Raw genomic sequence first — 13822 nt, forward strand, 5'->3', positions numbered from 1 at the left:
GCCAAAAGAAAAAAAAAAAGGTAATGTCCCAGATTTGTTGGTTTCATTGTGATTGCAACTTTTAGCACATTGCAAATTAGTTTTTCTTGTGGGGATGGAGTACTTTGATTTTTTTTTTTTTTTGGTCCTATAAGTACTTTCTCCTCAGCTGCAACTTTGGAGGGGAGAGACAAGGTCCAGCACATGGTAGTGCTCAGTCACAAAAGAACCTCTGTAACCCATCACCTCTGCATCCATCTCTTCATCCAGTGCTGTGGTCTTAGCCAGTGGCCCAACTAAAAACCACATCCCAAGACTTTGAGCCTTTGCCCAGGCTGTTCCTTCCACCCAGAAAACTTTTCCAGGTGGACTCGGACTCACCTTTCCAACTCCCACCCGAGCTGGGCCTCTCTGCTGGAGCTGGACCAAGCATTTCCTGTCTCTGAGCCTCAGTTTCCTCAACTGTAAAATGGAGTCATTGATAAAGATTAAAAGACATAGTTTCTGCAAAGCCCCTGGCAGGACATGAGTAGCTCATTAAATCAAGTGCTTAGTATTCCTCCCATGAATTTGGTAAGGCTCAGCTTGGGTGTGGCCACCCCCCTCTACTCACATCCCCACTACAAGCTCTTACCCTAGAGCCCACTCTTCTGCATCCCAGGTCTCAGGATTTTCTTTTTTAGGACCTTTGAGGACTTCATTGGAATGGGGCAGGGTCTGCAGGCTGTCTTATATGTGCTTTTTCAGCCGAAGTCAATTCCTCTTTTGGATCTTACCTCCTTCAGGTCTCACCTCTTCAGGACACTTCTGGGTCCTTTACTACCTCAGCTCCAATGGGGGGATTTCTCCCTCCACATTCCAATTTGAATCTGTTGTGTAACAAGTATTGGTGAGGATGTGGAGACATGGGAACTCTCATGAGTTGCTGGTGGGAACACAGAGTGACCAGGACCCAGGAATTCTGCCCCTAGGTATGTGCCTTAGAGAACTGAGATGGGTGTTCAGACAGAAACTTACACATGAATAATTATAGTAGCATAATTCATAGTGACCAAAAAGCAGACCCAAATGTCCATCAATGGATGAATGGTCCATCCATAGATGGACCAGATTTTTAAAGGAGAGCACTGACACTCGTTACAATGTGGCTAGACCTTGAGAACACGATGACAATGCTCAGTGAGAGAAGCCAGACACAAGAGGACACACAGCCATGGGATTTATCTGGTGGTCCAGTGGCTCAGGCTCCGTGCTTTCAATGCAGGGAGGGGACCTGGGTTCTGCCCTTGGTTAGGGAACTAGATCCCATATGCCGAAATTAAGAGTTCAAATGGCGCAACTAAAGATCCCATGTGCTGCAACTAAGACCCAGCACAGCCAAATAAATATATTTTTTAAAAAGGACACGAGGTCATTTTGCTATACACCTGAAACTAAAACAACACTGTAAATCAGCTATACCCACAATAAAAATTTTTTAAAAGAAAAAGAGGATACACAGTGTGTGATTCCCTTGATGATAGGAAACATCCAGAACAGGCAAATCCACAGATACTGGATCCTGGTTGTCAGGGGCTGGTGCGTGAGTGTTCATGGGGACAGGGCTTCTTTTTGGGGTGATGAACTCTATCGTCTGGGACTAGATAGATGTGATGGTTGCACATTGTGAATGTACTTAATGACACTGAATTGTACACTTGAAAATGGTGAATTTTACCCCAATTACAAAAATATGTATTGTACAGTGTCTCCCCTGCCCCCACCCCTGGCTGCCTCCTTGAAGCCAGAGCCCAGAACCATCTGGTCACTGCTATGTCCCTGATGGCCAGCATGGGGTCAGTCATTCAGTTGTTGCTGTTTTAGTCATTGAGTGGTGTCAACTCCTTTGGAACCCCATGGACTGTAGCTCGCAAGGCTCCTCTGACCATGGCATTTCCCAGGCAAGAAAACTGGAGTAGGTTGCCACTCCCTTCTACAGGGGATCTTCCCTATCCAGGGATTGAACCCTCATCCCCTGTATTCACAGGTGGATTCTTTACCACTAAGCCACCAGGGAAGCCACAGTCACTCAGTTGGCATTCAATAAATAGTAGACATTTGTTGAATTAATGAATGAACGTGTGAATCAACAAACTTAGGCACCTGCTTTTCATGAGAAAAGAACGCTCCATTTCTTTAGCGTCTGGATGATTCTGTCAGAATTCAGCTGTGGGGACATCAAACCCTTCTCCCCACACACCCCTCACTCTAAATCCGGATTCATCTCTAGCCCAGGCACCCAACTTGACCGGAAGCACATGGTCTTTAATCGAGGAGAGGAGGGCAAATGAGGGAGGGCCCAGTCCTTTAGCAAGTAAAACTTTTATTAAATAAACTTTCAGTTTCTCCAGACCAAAGAGAGGTGTTTTGGACATGAAGGTGATGACTGCAGCTTCTCACCTGAAACACGCCACAGTGACAAGGACCTCGAGATTCAAAGCAAGTCAACTCAAAGTTCCCTCCAAGTCTTTTTCTCCTCTTTGTGTGTGTGTGTGTGTGTGTGGCGGTTTGTCTCCAAAAGTCAGTTTTGCAAGTTGAAACTTCATGAAATTACTCGTAGCAGAAATAAAGTACATCGTACAAATCACGTCGGTCTTTGATGTGGAGTATAAAAATGGTATTTACAGCCAGTAAACATGGACCAAAGGACACACACCACTGCACGCCGGCACGCAGTCCCAAGCAGGCCTGGCGGGGGCCGGGTGGGGCAGGACATAGCCGAAGCCCCGCGACCCCTGAGCACACACACACGCAGACTCACAGAACACAGGCACACTAGAGAGGGTCTTGGAACAATTATCAAACTGGAATATCGAAACAGGTTTGTCAGAAGATTTTTTTTTCTTCTTTTTTTTTTTTGCTATGTTTTTTTTTCTTCCTTTTTTTTTTTTTTTTTTGCTTTTTTTTTCTGGGTCCGTCAACACATTTTGGTAGAAACAAAAGGGAATGCTTTTTTTTTTTTTCCTTTTCAAAAATTTTTTTTTCTCTTGAGCTTATGAAGTTCTCTGGTGCCTCGTCTGGCATGAGGCCCCACCGGATGTCCAATAAAAAAAAAAAAAAAACTTGACTCTGTGCTTCAAGGGGGGTTTTCACGGTTTGAGTAGCTATACAGAGGCGCCCCACGGGATATCCCTCCCCGCCCCAACTAGGAAACAAAAAAATCCATTGTTGTTTGATTTTCCCCCCATTTCTTCTTTGTACCTGCTCAGAAAGACCAAAAAAAAGAAAATTCTTTGTAGAGGTATCTCCGGTGAAGGGGTGCTGGGCCAGTGCACACTGGGCTCCTCCGGTGCACGTGGCGATCTTGGTCATGACATTGTGAATTCCAGGCTGGTGATCCAAAGGCAGGGAGGGTGGCTGCCTGCCCTTGGGAGGGGGCTCGAGGGGTGGGGGGGGGCTTCCCCCGGCCCTGTCTGCCCCCGACGGAAAGCTAAGGGCTATTGGCCACATGAGTAAGGCTATGACTGGGGGTGGGGGGAAGGGTCGGGGGAGGCCAAGGGGTCTCTTTTGTGCCTACATCTGGAGAAGGCAGGGCCCTGGGACGCGGGGGCGGGGGCTCAGGAAGCTGCAGCTAGGACCAGGGACACTGAAGCCGGCTGAGCCCTCAGGCCCATGAGAATTATTGGTGGTGGGGGAGGGGGGGTCAAAAGTCCTGGAGGTATATCGCGTTCGTTGGCTGATTCCCAGTGCTTGACCGGCGCCCTGGTCTGACATGACAGCGGGAGGTGGGGGGACACTGGGCTGCCCCGCCAACCTCAGCCCTTCTGAGCGTCCCTGCTGGGTGACTGGCCCAGGGTCACCTTCTCTTGGATGGAAAGAAGTCGGAAAAGTTTGGTCCCATGATCTATACTCAAAAAATATATATACTGTCTATAGCTCTATATATATATGCATATATATATATAGGAAAAGTTGCGATTTTGTTTGGGGAAGCCATGAAGGTTGTGTGTGTAGGAAGCGGGTGGAAGCGAGGAAATCTCCGTGGAGGGGGTAGTGAATCCTTGGCCCCCACCTCAGGAGTCCCCCAAAGACCACGAAGCCCCTTCCCCACTCCATGGGGCCTTGGGTAGCGTTTCACATTTTGGGAAGGGGAGCAGAGGAGTAGGGAGGGGAGGGGAGGGGGCTGGTGTCCAAACTCTGTTGTAATTTACGGAAAAGTCCTGGATCAGTTGGAAGCGGGAAACCCTCCTGGGGTGGGAAGGCCCCTCACCTGGCGGAGAAGGGAGGGGCGTTAGGGCGCCGCGTGAAGAGAGGGGGAGTGTGGGCACGTAGGCCAACAAATCACCTCCCACCCGCTCCCCTGCCCTGGCCAGACTTGGATCTGGGATCCCCAAGGACCCCTATCTTTGCAGAAAGAGTCCATTTTGGGGTTTGGAGGTTGACACACACGGCTTGGAGGGGTTGCTAAGCCCCGTGTCCCCGTCTGGCCACCGGGCACAAATATTTGTTTCTTTCCGTCTCCTCTCCCCTGCTCCCTGTCGCTCCATGAAGCAGCATCCCGCCCCCATTTCTGTTCACTCGTGGTGCCGGAAACAGTGCCTGGTGCACAGTAGGTGCTTAGTAAAGACTTGCTGTCAGTGTTCAAAGCGCGCGGATCACAGATGTTGGTTTCAGGTGGCGAGTCTCCGAGCATGCCCCCAAAGACCCACAACCCTTGAATCTGTGGGTGCTGAACACCCTTTCTGTGGGTGCTGCCCTGGCAGAGGGTCTGGAAGCAGACCCTCACTGAACACCTACTTCACACCAGACCCCAAGGTGGGGAGCCTCTGTGATGACCGCGGCAATGGTGGGTTTAGTGGAGAAAAATCAAAATAAGTTATCAAGAGCTTTCCAGGTGGTGGGTCCTGGGCTCAGCTGGAAAAACACCGAGTGCCCCGTGTGAATCCACCCCACAGCCCCTGGGGGAGGCGACGTGCATGAGCCCATTTCACAGATGAGGCTTGTCGAGGCTGCAGCACAGTTATAAGTTTCCCCACTGGCCCTGGAGGCTCAAGGTTCATGCCTCCAAAGAAGTGATGAGTTGACAGGGTCGTTCACTCTGATGGTGCAGACATTAGGGGATTTGTTCATTTGTTCAGGGGATTTCCGCCCCCACCCTCACCCCTGGCATGGCCTTGGGTGGGGCAAACATTTCACTCTCTCATCTACCCACTGGGTGTGAATTGTGCCAAAGGAAGGGCTCCCAAAGGGGCCTAGCTGGGAGAACTGATTCTTAGTACAGGACAAAAGCCCCTCCTCACGGCCCTCCTCACCCCAGACCATGCCCGCTTCTCAGGTGAACTTCTATTCATCCTTCAAAGCCTTCTCCAGGAAAGATTACCTAACTGCCCTTCCCACCCCCATCTTACTGTTCCGGCTCCAGCCCTGACCATGGGGTGAGGGTAGGGGGTTGAGGGGACTGGGGGGGTGTCTTTGTCCAGCTCTGTCCCCGTCAACCAAACCTGGGGGCTCCTTGAAGCCTCTTGCATCATCCCCCAGCCTGGGGAGGGTTTGGAGAATGAGGAGAGGGTGCGGACAAGACAGGGTGGGGGTGGGGCAGGGGCAGGGCCGCCTAGCGGCTCACCTGGGCCAAGCCCGCAGCCTCTGGGTGGCTGTGGGCCCGGTCAGTAGGGGTGTCCCGGGTCTTTGGGCCGCTTCAGCTGCACTTTGAGCCTCTTCATGCCGATCTGAAAGCCATTCATGGCCTGGATGGCAGTCTGCGCACTGGCCGGGTTGTCAAAGCTCACGAAGCCTGCGGAGACCGGGGTGGACCCACGATGGTGGGCAACGCAGGGGTCCTCGGCTCGCTCCAGTGCTGCAGCCCTGGCTGCCCGGCTTGTGGGGTCCTGGGGGCGGGGGTGTGCGCTCGCAGGAGCAGACGACCCAGGGGAGGTAGGGAGGCTTCCCAGAACACACACAGCAGTCCTGATGTGGTTCTGACACCTTGGTGGCTTGCATGCCTCTGGGGATAGGGCACTCATTCCTTACCTGGGCTCTGCTCTGATGAGGCTTCCCAACTGATAGGGGGAGAGGGGGACAAGTGGGGCTTCTGGGGGTCCAGGGAACACCACGGTCTCCCTCCCCCACCCCAGGCCCACCTCCTTCTAGGCTCTGGATCCCTACCTTTTGCCTCCTCTAAGCCCTCCATCCATTTGGGGTCTTGTCTGTCCATCTGACTCTTCCTGTCTGTCTCTGTGTCTATCTGTCCTTGTCTCTCTTCTTCTCTCCTTTTGTGTGTGTCTTTGTGTTTCTTGTCTATGTCTCTCCCTCCCTCTCTTTTCTCTTTTTGTGTCTGTCTCTCTCTTTGCCACCATCAGTCATTCCAGCCACAGATATCCCCCAACGTGGACCATCAGAAACACTCCAGCGCACCACCTCCTGACACATATACCTTAAACTTCCACCACATAATTCCCTCCACCCAGCCCTACTCCTACCCCTTACCTGTTGGTTCTCATAGACTTTCTGGGGGGCTCTGCAGAGGCTACAGGGGCTGGGGGCCACCCCAGGGGGAGGGGAACCACATGTGTGAGCATTTGGGGGCAGGGTACCTGAGATCTGTGGGAGAAGCAGAGAGGTCAGGGCAGAGAGATGGTGGGATCAGGGCTGAGGGGTCTGGCTGAGGCCCACAGGGAGCCATAGGGGAATCTGGAAATGGGGTAGGGGGGGTGTCTTCATATCACTCACACCTCCCATTATACAGACGAGGAAACTGAGACTCAGAGAAGGCATGTGACCCCCTGACTGCTGAATGTTATGGAGGTTTTCTTCCAGAAATTTCTTTATTCTTCCTAGAAGCAGGATGCTTCCAGAAGCAAAAACAATAGCCAGTTAAGGATGTGACTGGTGATGGAAGTAAAGTTCGATGCTGTAAAGAACAATACTGCATAGGAACCTGGAATGTTAGGTCCATGAATCAAGGTAAACTGGAAGTGGTCAAACAGGAGATGGCAAGAGTGAACATTGACATTCTAGGAATCAGTGAACTAAAATGGACTGGAATGGGTGAATTTAACTCAGATGACCATTATATCTACTACTGTGGGCAAGAATCCCTTAGAAGAAATGGGGTACACCTACAGTCAACAAAAGTGTCTGAAATGCAGTACTTGGATGCAATCTCAAAAATGACAGAGTGATCTCTGTTTGTTTCCAAGACAAACCATTCAATATCACAGTAATCCAAGTCTATGCCCGAACCAGTAAAGCTGAAGAAGCTGAAGTTGAATTGTTCTATGAAGACCTAAAAGACTTTCTAGAACTAACACCCAAAAAAGATGTCCTTTTCATCACAGGGGACTGGAATGCAAAAGTAGGAAGGCAAGAGATATGTGGCAAGGCAAATTTGGCCTTGGAGTACAAAATGAAGCAGGGCAAAGGCTAAGAGTTTTGCCAAGAGAACGCACTGCTCATAGCAAACACCGTCTTCCAACAGCACAGAGAAGATTCTACACATGGACATCACCAGATGCTCAAAACTGAAATCAGACTGATTACATTCTCTGCAGCCAAAGATGGAGAAGCTCTACAAAGTCAGCAAAACCAAGACCAGGAGCTGACTATGGCTCAGATCATGAACTCCTTATTGCCAAATTCAGACTTAAATTGAAGAAAGTAGGGAAAACCACTAGGCCATTCAGGTATTACCTAAATCAAATCCCTTACGATTATACAGTGGAAGTGACAAATAGATTCAAGGGATTAGATCTGATAGACAGAGTGCCTGAAGAGCTAGGATGGAGGTTCGTGACACTGGTACAGGATGCAGTGATCAAAACCATCCTCAAGAAAAAGAAAGGCAAAAAGGCAAAATGGTTGTCTGAGGAGGCCTTACAAATAGCTGAGAAAAGAAGAGAAGCTAAAGGCAAAGGAGAAAAGGAAAGATACACCTATTTGAATGCAGAGTTCCAAAGAATAGCAAGGAGAGATAAGAAAGCCTTCCTTTGTCAATGCAAAGAAATAGAGGAAAACAATAGAATGGGAAAGACTAGAGATCTTTTCAAGAAAATTAGAGATACCAAGGGAACATTTCATGCAAAGATGGGGACAATAAAGGACAGAAATGGTATGGACCTAATAGCAGCAGAAGATATTAAGAAGAGGTGGCAAGAATACACAGAAGAACTATACAAAAAAAAGATCTTCATGACCCAGATAACCACGATGGTGTGATCACCCACCTACAGCCAGCCATCCTGGAATGCAAAGTCAAGTGGGCCTCAGGAAGCATCACTATGAACAAAGCTAGTGGAGGTAATGGAATTCCAGTTGAGCTTTCAAATCCTAAATGATGATGCTGTGAAAGTGCTATACTCAATATGCCAACAACTTTGGAAAACTCAGCAGTGGCCACAGGACTGGAAAAGTCAGTTTTCATTCCAATCCCAAAGAAAGGCAATGCCAAAGGATGTTCAAACTACCACACAATTGCACTCATCTCACACGCTGGCAAAGTAACACTCAAAATTCTCCAAGCCAGGCTTCAACAGTACATGAATCGTGAACTTCCAGATCTTTAAGCTGGATTTAGAAAAGGCAGAGGAACCAGAGATCAAATTGCCAACATCTGTTGGATTACAGAAAAAGCAAGAAAGTTCCAGAAAAACATCTACTTCTGCTTTATTGACTATGCCAAAGCCTTTGACTGTGTGGATCACACAAACTGGAAAATTCTTGAAGAAATGGGAATACCAGACCACCTGACCTGCCTCCTGAGAAACCTGTATACAGGTCAGGAAGCAACAGTTATAACTGGAGCTGAAACAACATACTGGTTCCAAATCAGGAAAGGAGTACATCAAGGTTGTATATTGTCACCCTGCTTATTTAACTTATATGCAGAGTACATCATGAGAAATGCCAGGATGGATAAAGCACAAGCTGGAATCAAGACTGCCGGGAGAAATATTAATAACTTCAGATATGCAGATGACACCATCCTTATGGCAGAAAGCGAAGAACTAAAGAGTCTCTTGATGAAAGTGAAAGAGGAGAGTGAAAAAGTTGGCTTAAAACTCAACATTCAGAAAACTAAGATCATGGCATCTGGTCCCATCACTTCATGGCAAATAGATGGGGAAAGAATGGAAACCAAGAGAGACTTTCTTTTTTTGGGCTCCAAAATCACTGCAGATGGTGATTGCAGCCATGAAATTAAAAGACATTTGCTCCTTGGAAGAAAAGTTATGACCAACACAGACAGCATATTAAAAAGCAGAAACATTACTTTGGCAACAAAGGTCCGTCTAGTCAAAAGCTATGGTTTTTCCAATAGTCATGTATGGATGTGAGAGTTGGACTATAAAGAAAGCTGAGTGCTGAAGAATTGATGTTTTTGAACTGTGGTGTTGGAGAAGACTCTTGAGAGTCCCTTGGACTGCAAGGAGATCCAACCAGTCTATCCAAAAGGAGATTAGTCCTGAATATTCATTGGAAGGACTGATGCTGAAGCTGAAACTCCAATACTTTGGCCACCTGATGCGAAATGACTCACTGGAAAAGACCCTGATGCTGGGAAAGATTGAAGGCATGAGGAGAAGGGGACAACAGAGGATGAGATGGTTGGATGGCATCACTGACTTGATGGACGTGAGTTTAAGCAAGCTCTGGGAGTTGGTGATGGACAAGGAAGCCTGGTATGCTGCAGTCCATGGGGTGGCAAAGAGTCGGACATGACTGAGCAACTGAACTGAACTGAGAAGCAGGATGTGGGAGCAGGGGGGCTGGGTACTGGGCCAGGGGCAGGGGGGTGGGTGTTGTTCCTAACTTGCTGTGTGACCTCAAGCATGTTGTTTGACCATCTATACCTCTCCTTCCTCCCCATGTAAATGGGGACAATTCTTCCCTTTTATGGTTGGACAATGAGTATATACAGCAGGACTTCCCAGGTGGCTCAGTGGTAAAGAATCTACCTGCCAGTGCAGGAAACCTGGGTTCGATCCCTGGGTCTGGAAGATCCCCTGGAAAAGGGAATGGTAACCCACTTCAGTATTCTTGCCTGGGGAACCTATGGACAGAGGAGCCTGGCAGTATATAGCCCATGAGGCTGCAAAGAATTGGACACAACTTAGTGACTAAACAGCAGGAGCTTAATAAGCAGTCAAGAATCAGCCCTTCCCAGAGGACAGGGTAGGGTTCAGAGTCCAGATTTTGGAGTCAGATTGTTTCTAATTTAGGTTCTTGCCTGTGACTTTGGGCAAGTTACACATCTCTGAGCCTTAACATCCTTTGTGTCTGGGGACAAGGAAGTCCTCCCCATGGCCCACAAGGCCCTTCATGACCTGCCCTTCCCCTCCCTGCCTTCCTCTCCTCCCTGTCACCTCCCTGTCCTGCCCCAGGGCCTTTGCACATGTGGTTCTCTCTGCCTAGAACACTCTTCCCCTAGACACTCCTATGATTGGCTCCTCATCATTCAGGCCTCAGTGAAGCACTGCCTCCTCCTATCAGTCTGTATTTTCTTACTGGTTTTATTTTTCTCTATATCATTTATAACACCCTGGCCTATATCCTGGGCTTTCCTGATGGCTCAGACAGTAAACAATCTGCCTGCAATGCAGAAGACTCGGGTTCTATCCCTGGGTCAAGAAGATCCCCTGGAGGAGAGAATGGCACCCCACTCCAGTATTCTTGCCTGTTTATTTCCACCTCCTCCCCCTGGACCTGTGCTTTTCAATTCAGTTGGCAGCCACTGGCCATGAGTTGTTACTGAAATTGAAATTCATTAAAATTAAGTAAAATAAAAAATTCAGTGCTTTGGCCGCAATAGCTACACTTCAAACGCTCAGCAGTTACATGGGGTGGATGGCTCAGACAGTGGGGATATAGAATATTTCTATCCTCAGAGAAAGTTCTACAGGCAGGGTGGCAGGGCTCTGAGCTCCCAGAGGGCAGTGATTTTGTTGGCTTCCTTTACCAATCTGTGCCAGGCACTGTGCTGGGCACTGGCACACAGTAGGTGCACTGTATGTCTATTTGGGTTTTTTTGTTTAATCTTATACAGGGCTTGTGTTATTGATTTATTTATTGGCTGCACCCTGTGGCATGCGGAATCCTAGTTCCCTCACCAGGGATCAAACCTGTGCTCCCCACACACACACAGTGAAAGCTCGAAGTCTTAACCACTGGACCACCAGGGAAGCCCCTATGTGTCTATTTGTTGAATGAATGGATGAATGAACAAGGGAATCTTAGAAATGACTCATGCTAAGTGCTGGGTACACAGTAGGTGCTTAATAAGTGCTTGTTATGATCATAAATGTGATTCTTTCTTTCTTTTTTGCCCTTGACCCTGCTGCACAGCTTGTGGGATATTCCTTCCCCAACCAGGGATAAACCCGGGCCCTGAGCAGTGAAAGCACAGAGTCCTAACCACTGGAGCTTCAGGGAAGCCCCAGAATGTGGTTCTCTCAGACCAGATCTGTCTTGTGGCTGACCACACCCGACCCCCCAACCCCACCCAGGGCAAGGGGCCTGCGGTTCAGGGAGTGGCAAGCAGGAAGGGGCACCCACAGCAAGGACTCACCAAAACATTTGCTCTGGTTGGTGGCCCGATCCATAAACACCTTGGAGGAGATGATATTGCCGAAAGGCAGGAACATCTGCGTCAGCTCCGTGTCTCCAAACTCCTGGGGGAGGTGGTAGATAAACAGGTTACAGCCTTCGGGACCTGCAGGTGGGGGGAGAGAAAGACATAAAGCCCCCAAGGAGAGGAGGCCGACCCCCGGGGGAGGGGCACGGGTCCGGAGCCCACAGCTAGTGTCTCCAGCTATTGGGGGAGGGGTGCACCCTGACACCCAGAAAGGAGGGGCGTGGAAACAGCGGGGAGGGAAGGCAGGGTGCCCTGAGCCCTTGTCTATAAAATTCCACATTCAGACACTCCACACCTCTGCTGATCCTCAGGCCCCAGAGAACTGACAAACTTTAGATGATCCCTAGCCCCCCAAACTGAAATAAAGCCTTTCATCCTAGACCGCAGATAATCCAAAACTCCCAGACAACCTCAACACCCCCCAGAAAACCCCTAAACCTCAAACTCTTGGTCATTGACAAAAATCAGATGAACTGGTTGTAGGGTATAACAGAAACTCTGTACTGTCTTTGCCATCATTCCATATCTTTAAAACTGGTTTAAATGGAAAGGTTCATTTTTGGAAGTCTAATGATCACAGATTAGAATAAGACAAGTAACTCCCCGGTCCCAAACCCCAAACATCCAGATAATTTTCAAAACCTTGGATAACCTTCCAAACCTTGGCTAATTTTTAAAAGCTTGGATAATTTCAAAACTGATGCAAAAATAAAATGTAGAGAAATAAAAAGATTATTCTTCAGTCCCAAATCTCAGATATCCTGAAACCACTGGTCACGTTTAAATGATTTGCTGTACCAACCAGAAATAATTTTTTAAAGCACAGCTAACCATCAGAATCATTCCTTCCCGAAGAATCCCCAGTGCATGGCTCATATAAGAATTATAAATAATCAGAGCATTTTAAAACCTTAATTACCCAGTTCAGTCCTCAAACCTGCTGCTAATCCCGAACCTACAGACGATCTTCTCCTAGGTCTCCCCAAACAAAGGTAACCCTCAAACCACCAAGAAATCCCAACACTCATGATGAACATTCCCCACCCCAGAAAATCCAAAATTCAAGATTACATTACATTCACATCCACCCTTACCTTCCTGATGAGGACCGCAGTTCTGCTAATGTGCTTGTCTGCTGTTGTTGTTTGCTTACTTGTTTGTCTGGCCCTGTCGCAAGGTTTGCCTGAATTTAGCTCCCTGCCCAGGGATTGAACTCGGGGTCACGGCAGTGAAAGCACTGAGTCCTAATCAGTGGACCTCTAGGGAATTCCCTAATGTGCTTGTTTTTAAAATACAGGTGTGTTTCCACACAACTGATATGTTACAGAACAGTTGTGAGCAAACATGAATTTTGTGTTTGCTTGTGTGCTAGCTCAACTCCAAGAAACACTAGGTGAAGGCAGAAAGCCACACCTAGCTGAACTGAACCTCATAAGAAAGCAAAATGCACACACATATGCAAAGGCAGCTTCCACATTCACCACCTTTCTCAGCTCTCCAAGTGTATTAGGAGGAGGACCTGTTCCCATCTGAGGTTCGGACTCTCCGTCTAATTTCAGACAAAACTTTCCATCACTTCACGGTAACTCACATGCTACAACCCATCTGACGCCACTTTCCTGTGCAAACTTCTAATGCCCAATTTATTGTACTATTCATGGATTTCTTAATCATCTAACATGAATAAAACTGTGCTACCATTTTTATTAGGGTCTTTTTTTTTTTTTTTTTTGCCATGTCACAGCCAACTTCTAAAAAAAAATTTGGCCACACCAGGGCTGCATGAGATATCTTAGTTTCTCAACCAGGGAACTTGTGCCTCCTGTAGTGGAAGCACAGAGTCTTAACCACTGGGCCACCAGAGAACTCCCACAGGCAACATTTTGAGTGGTGTACCCTGACCCAACTTCCCCCACGAGCCCTGCAGTTGGTATTGTGAGGCTCTGGAACTCGGGTGGCTTTCCAGAAAGCAGATATCCTGTTCTGTTACAGCAGCACAGACGGCATCGGAACCAGCTTTTACCCACAGCGCCCTGCTGGGCAAGGAATTGAACAGAACCTCACAGAACTCAGTCTACAGGCCAGGCCATCCATAAACTTCCCATGTCCTGGGGGAGTCGGGGGACTTTTCTGGCTGGTCGCCTGGCTCCAGCTCCCCACCCCCACCCCCACTAGATGGATTAAGGCGAGGAAAATCTCCCAGGCTGCTGCTGCTAAGTCGCTTCAGTCGTGTCCGAC

General features: G+C 48.4%; 1 protein-coding gene across 12 annotated transcripts in view; it reads right to left on the reverse strand.

The window, feature by feature from the left end:
• Positions 1 to 2324: 2324 nt before the first annotated feature.
• CELF5 (CUGBP Elav-like family member 5) overlaps positions 2325 to 13822 on the reverse strand; it is a 51448-nt gene continuing 39950 nt past the window's right edge. For 10 of the 12 annotated variants that reach the window (XM_024995027.2, XM_024995025.2, XM_024995029.2 and 7 more), the window contains 2 exons: positions 11519 to 11662; positions 2325 to 5749 (listed from right to left, as the gene is read on the reverse strand). In XM_024995027.2, coding sequence (XP_024850795.1) covers positions 5622 to 5749; positions 11519 to 11662 — 272 coding nt within the window. In that variant the 3' untranslated portion in view covers positions 2325 to 5621. The remainder of the gene's footprint in view (positions 5750 to 11518; positions 11663 to 13822) is intronic. The other 2 variants (XR_003035532.2, XM_024995026.2) reach the window with 2 other exon arrangements.

The sequence above is a fragment of the Bos taurus genome, chromosome 7 (assembly GCF_002263795.3).
Source record: "Bos taurus isolate L1 Dominette 01449 registration number 42190680 breed Hereford chromosome 7, ARS-UCD2.0, whole genome shotgun sequence".
In the NCBI taxonomy this organism is placed as follows: Eukaryota; Metazoa; Chordata; class Mammalia; order Artiodactyla; family Bovidae; genus Bos; species Bos taurus.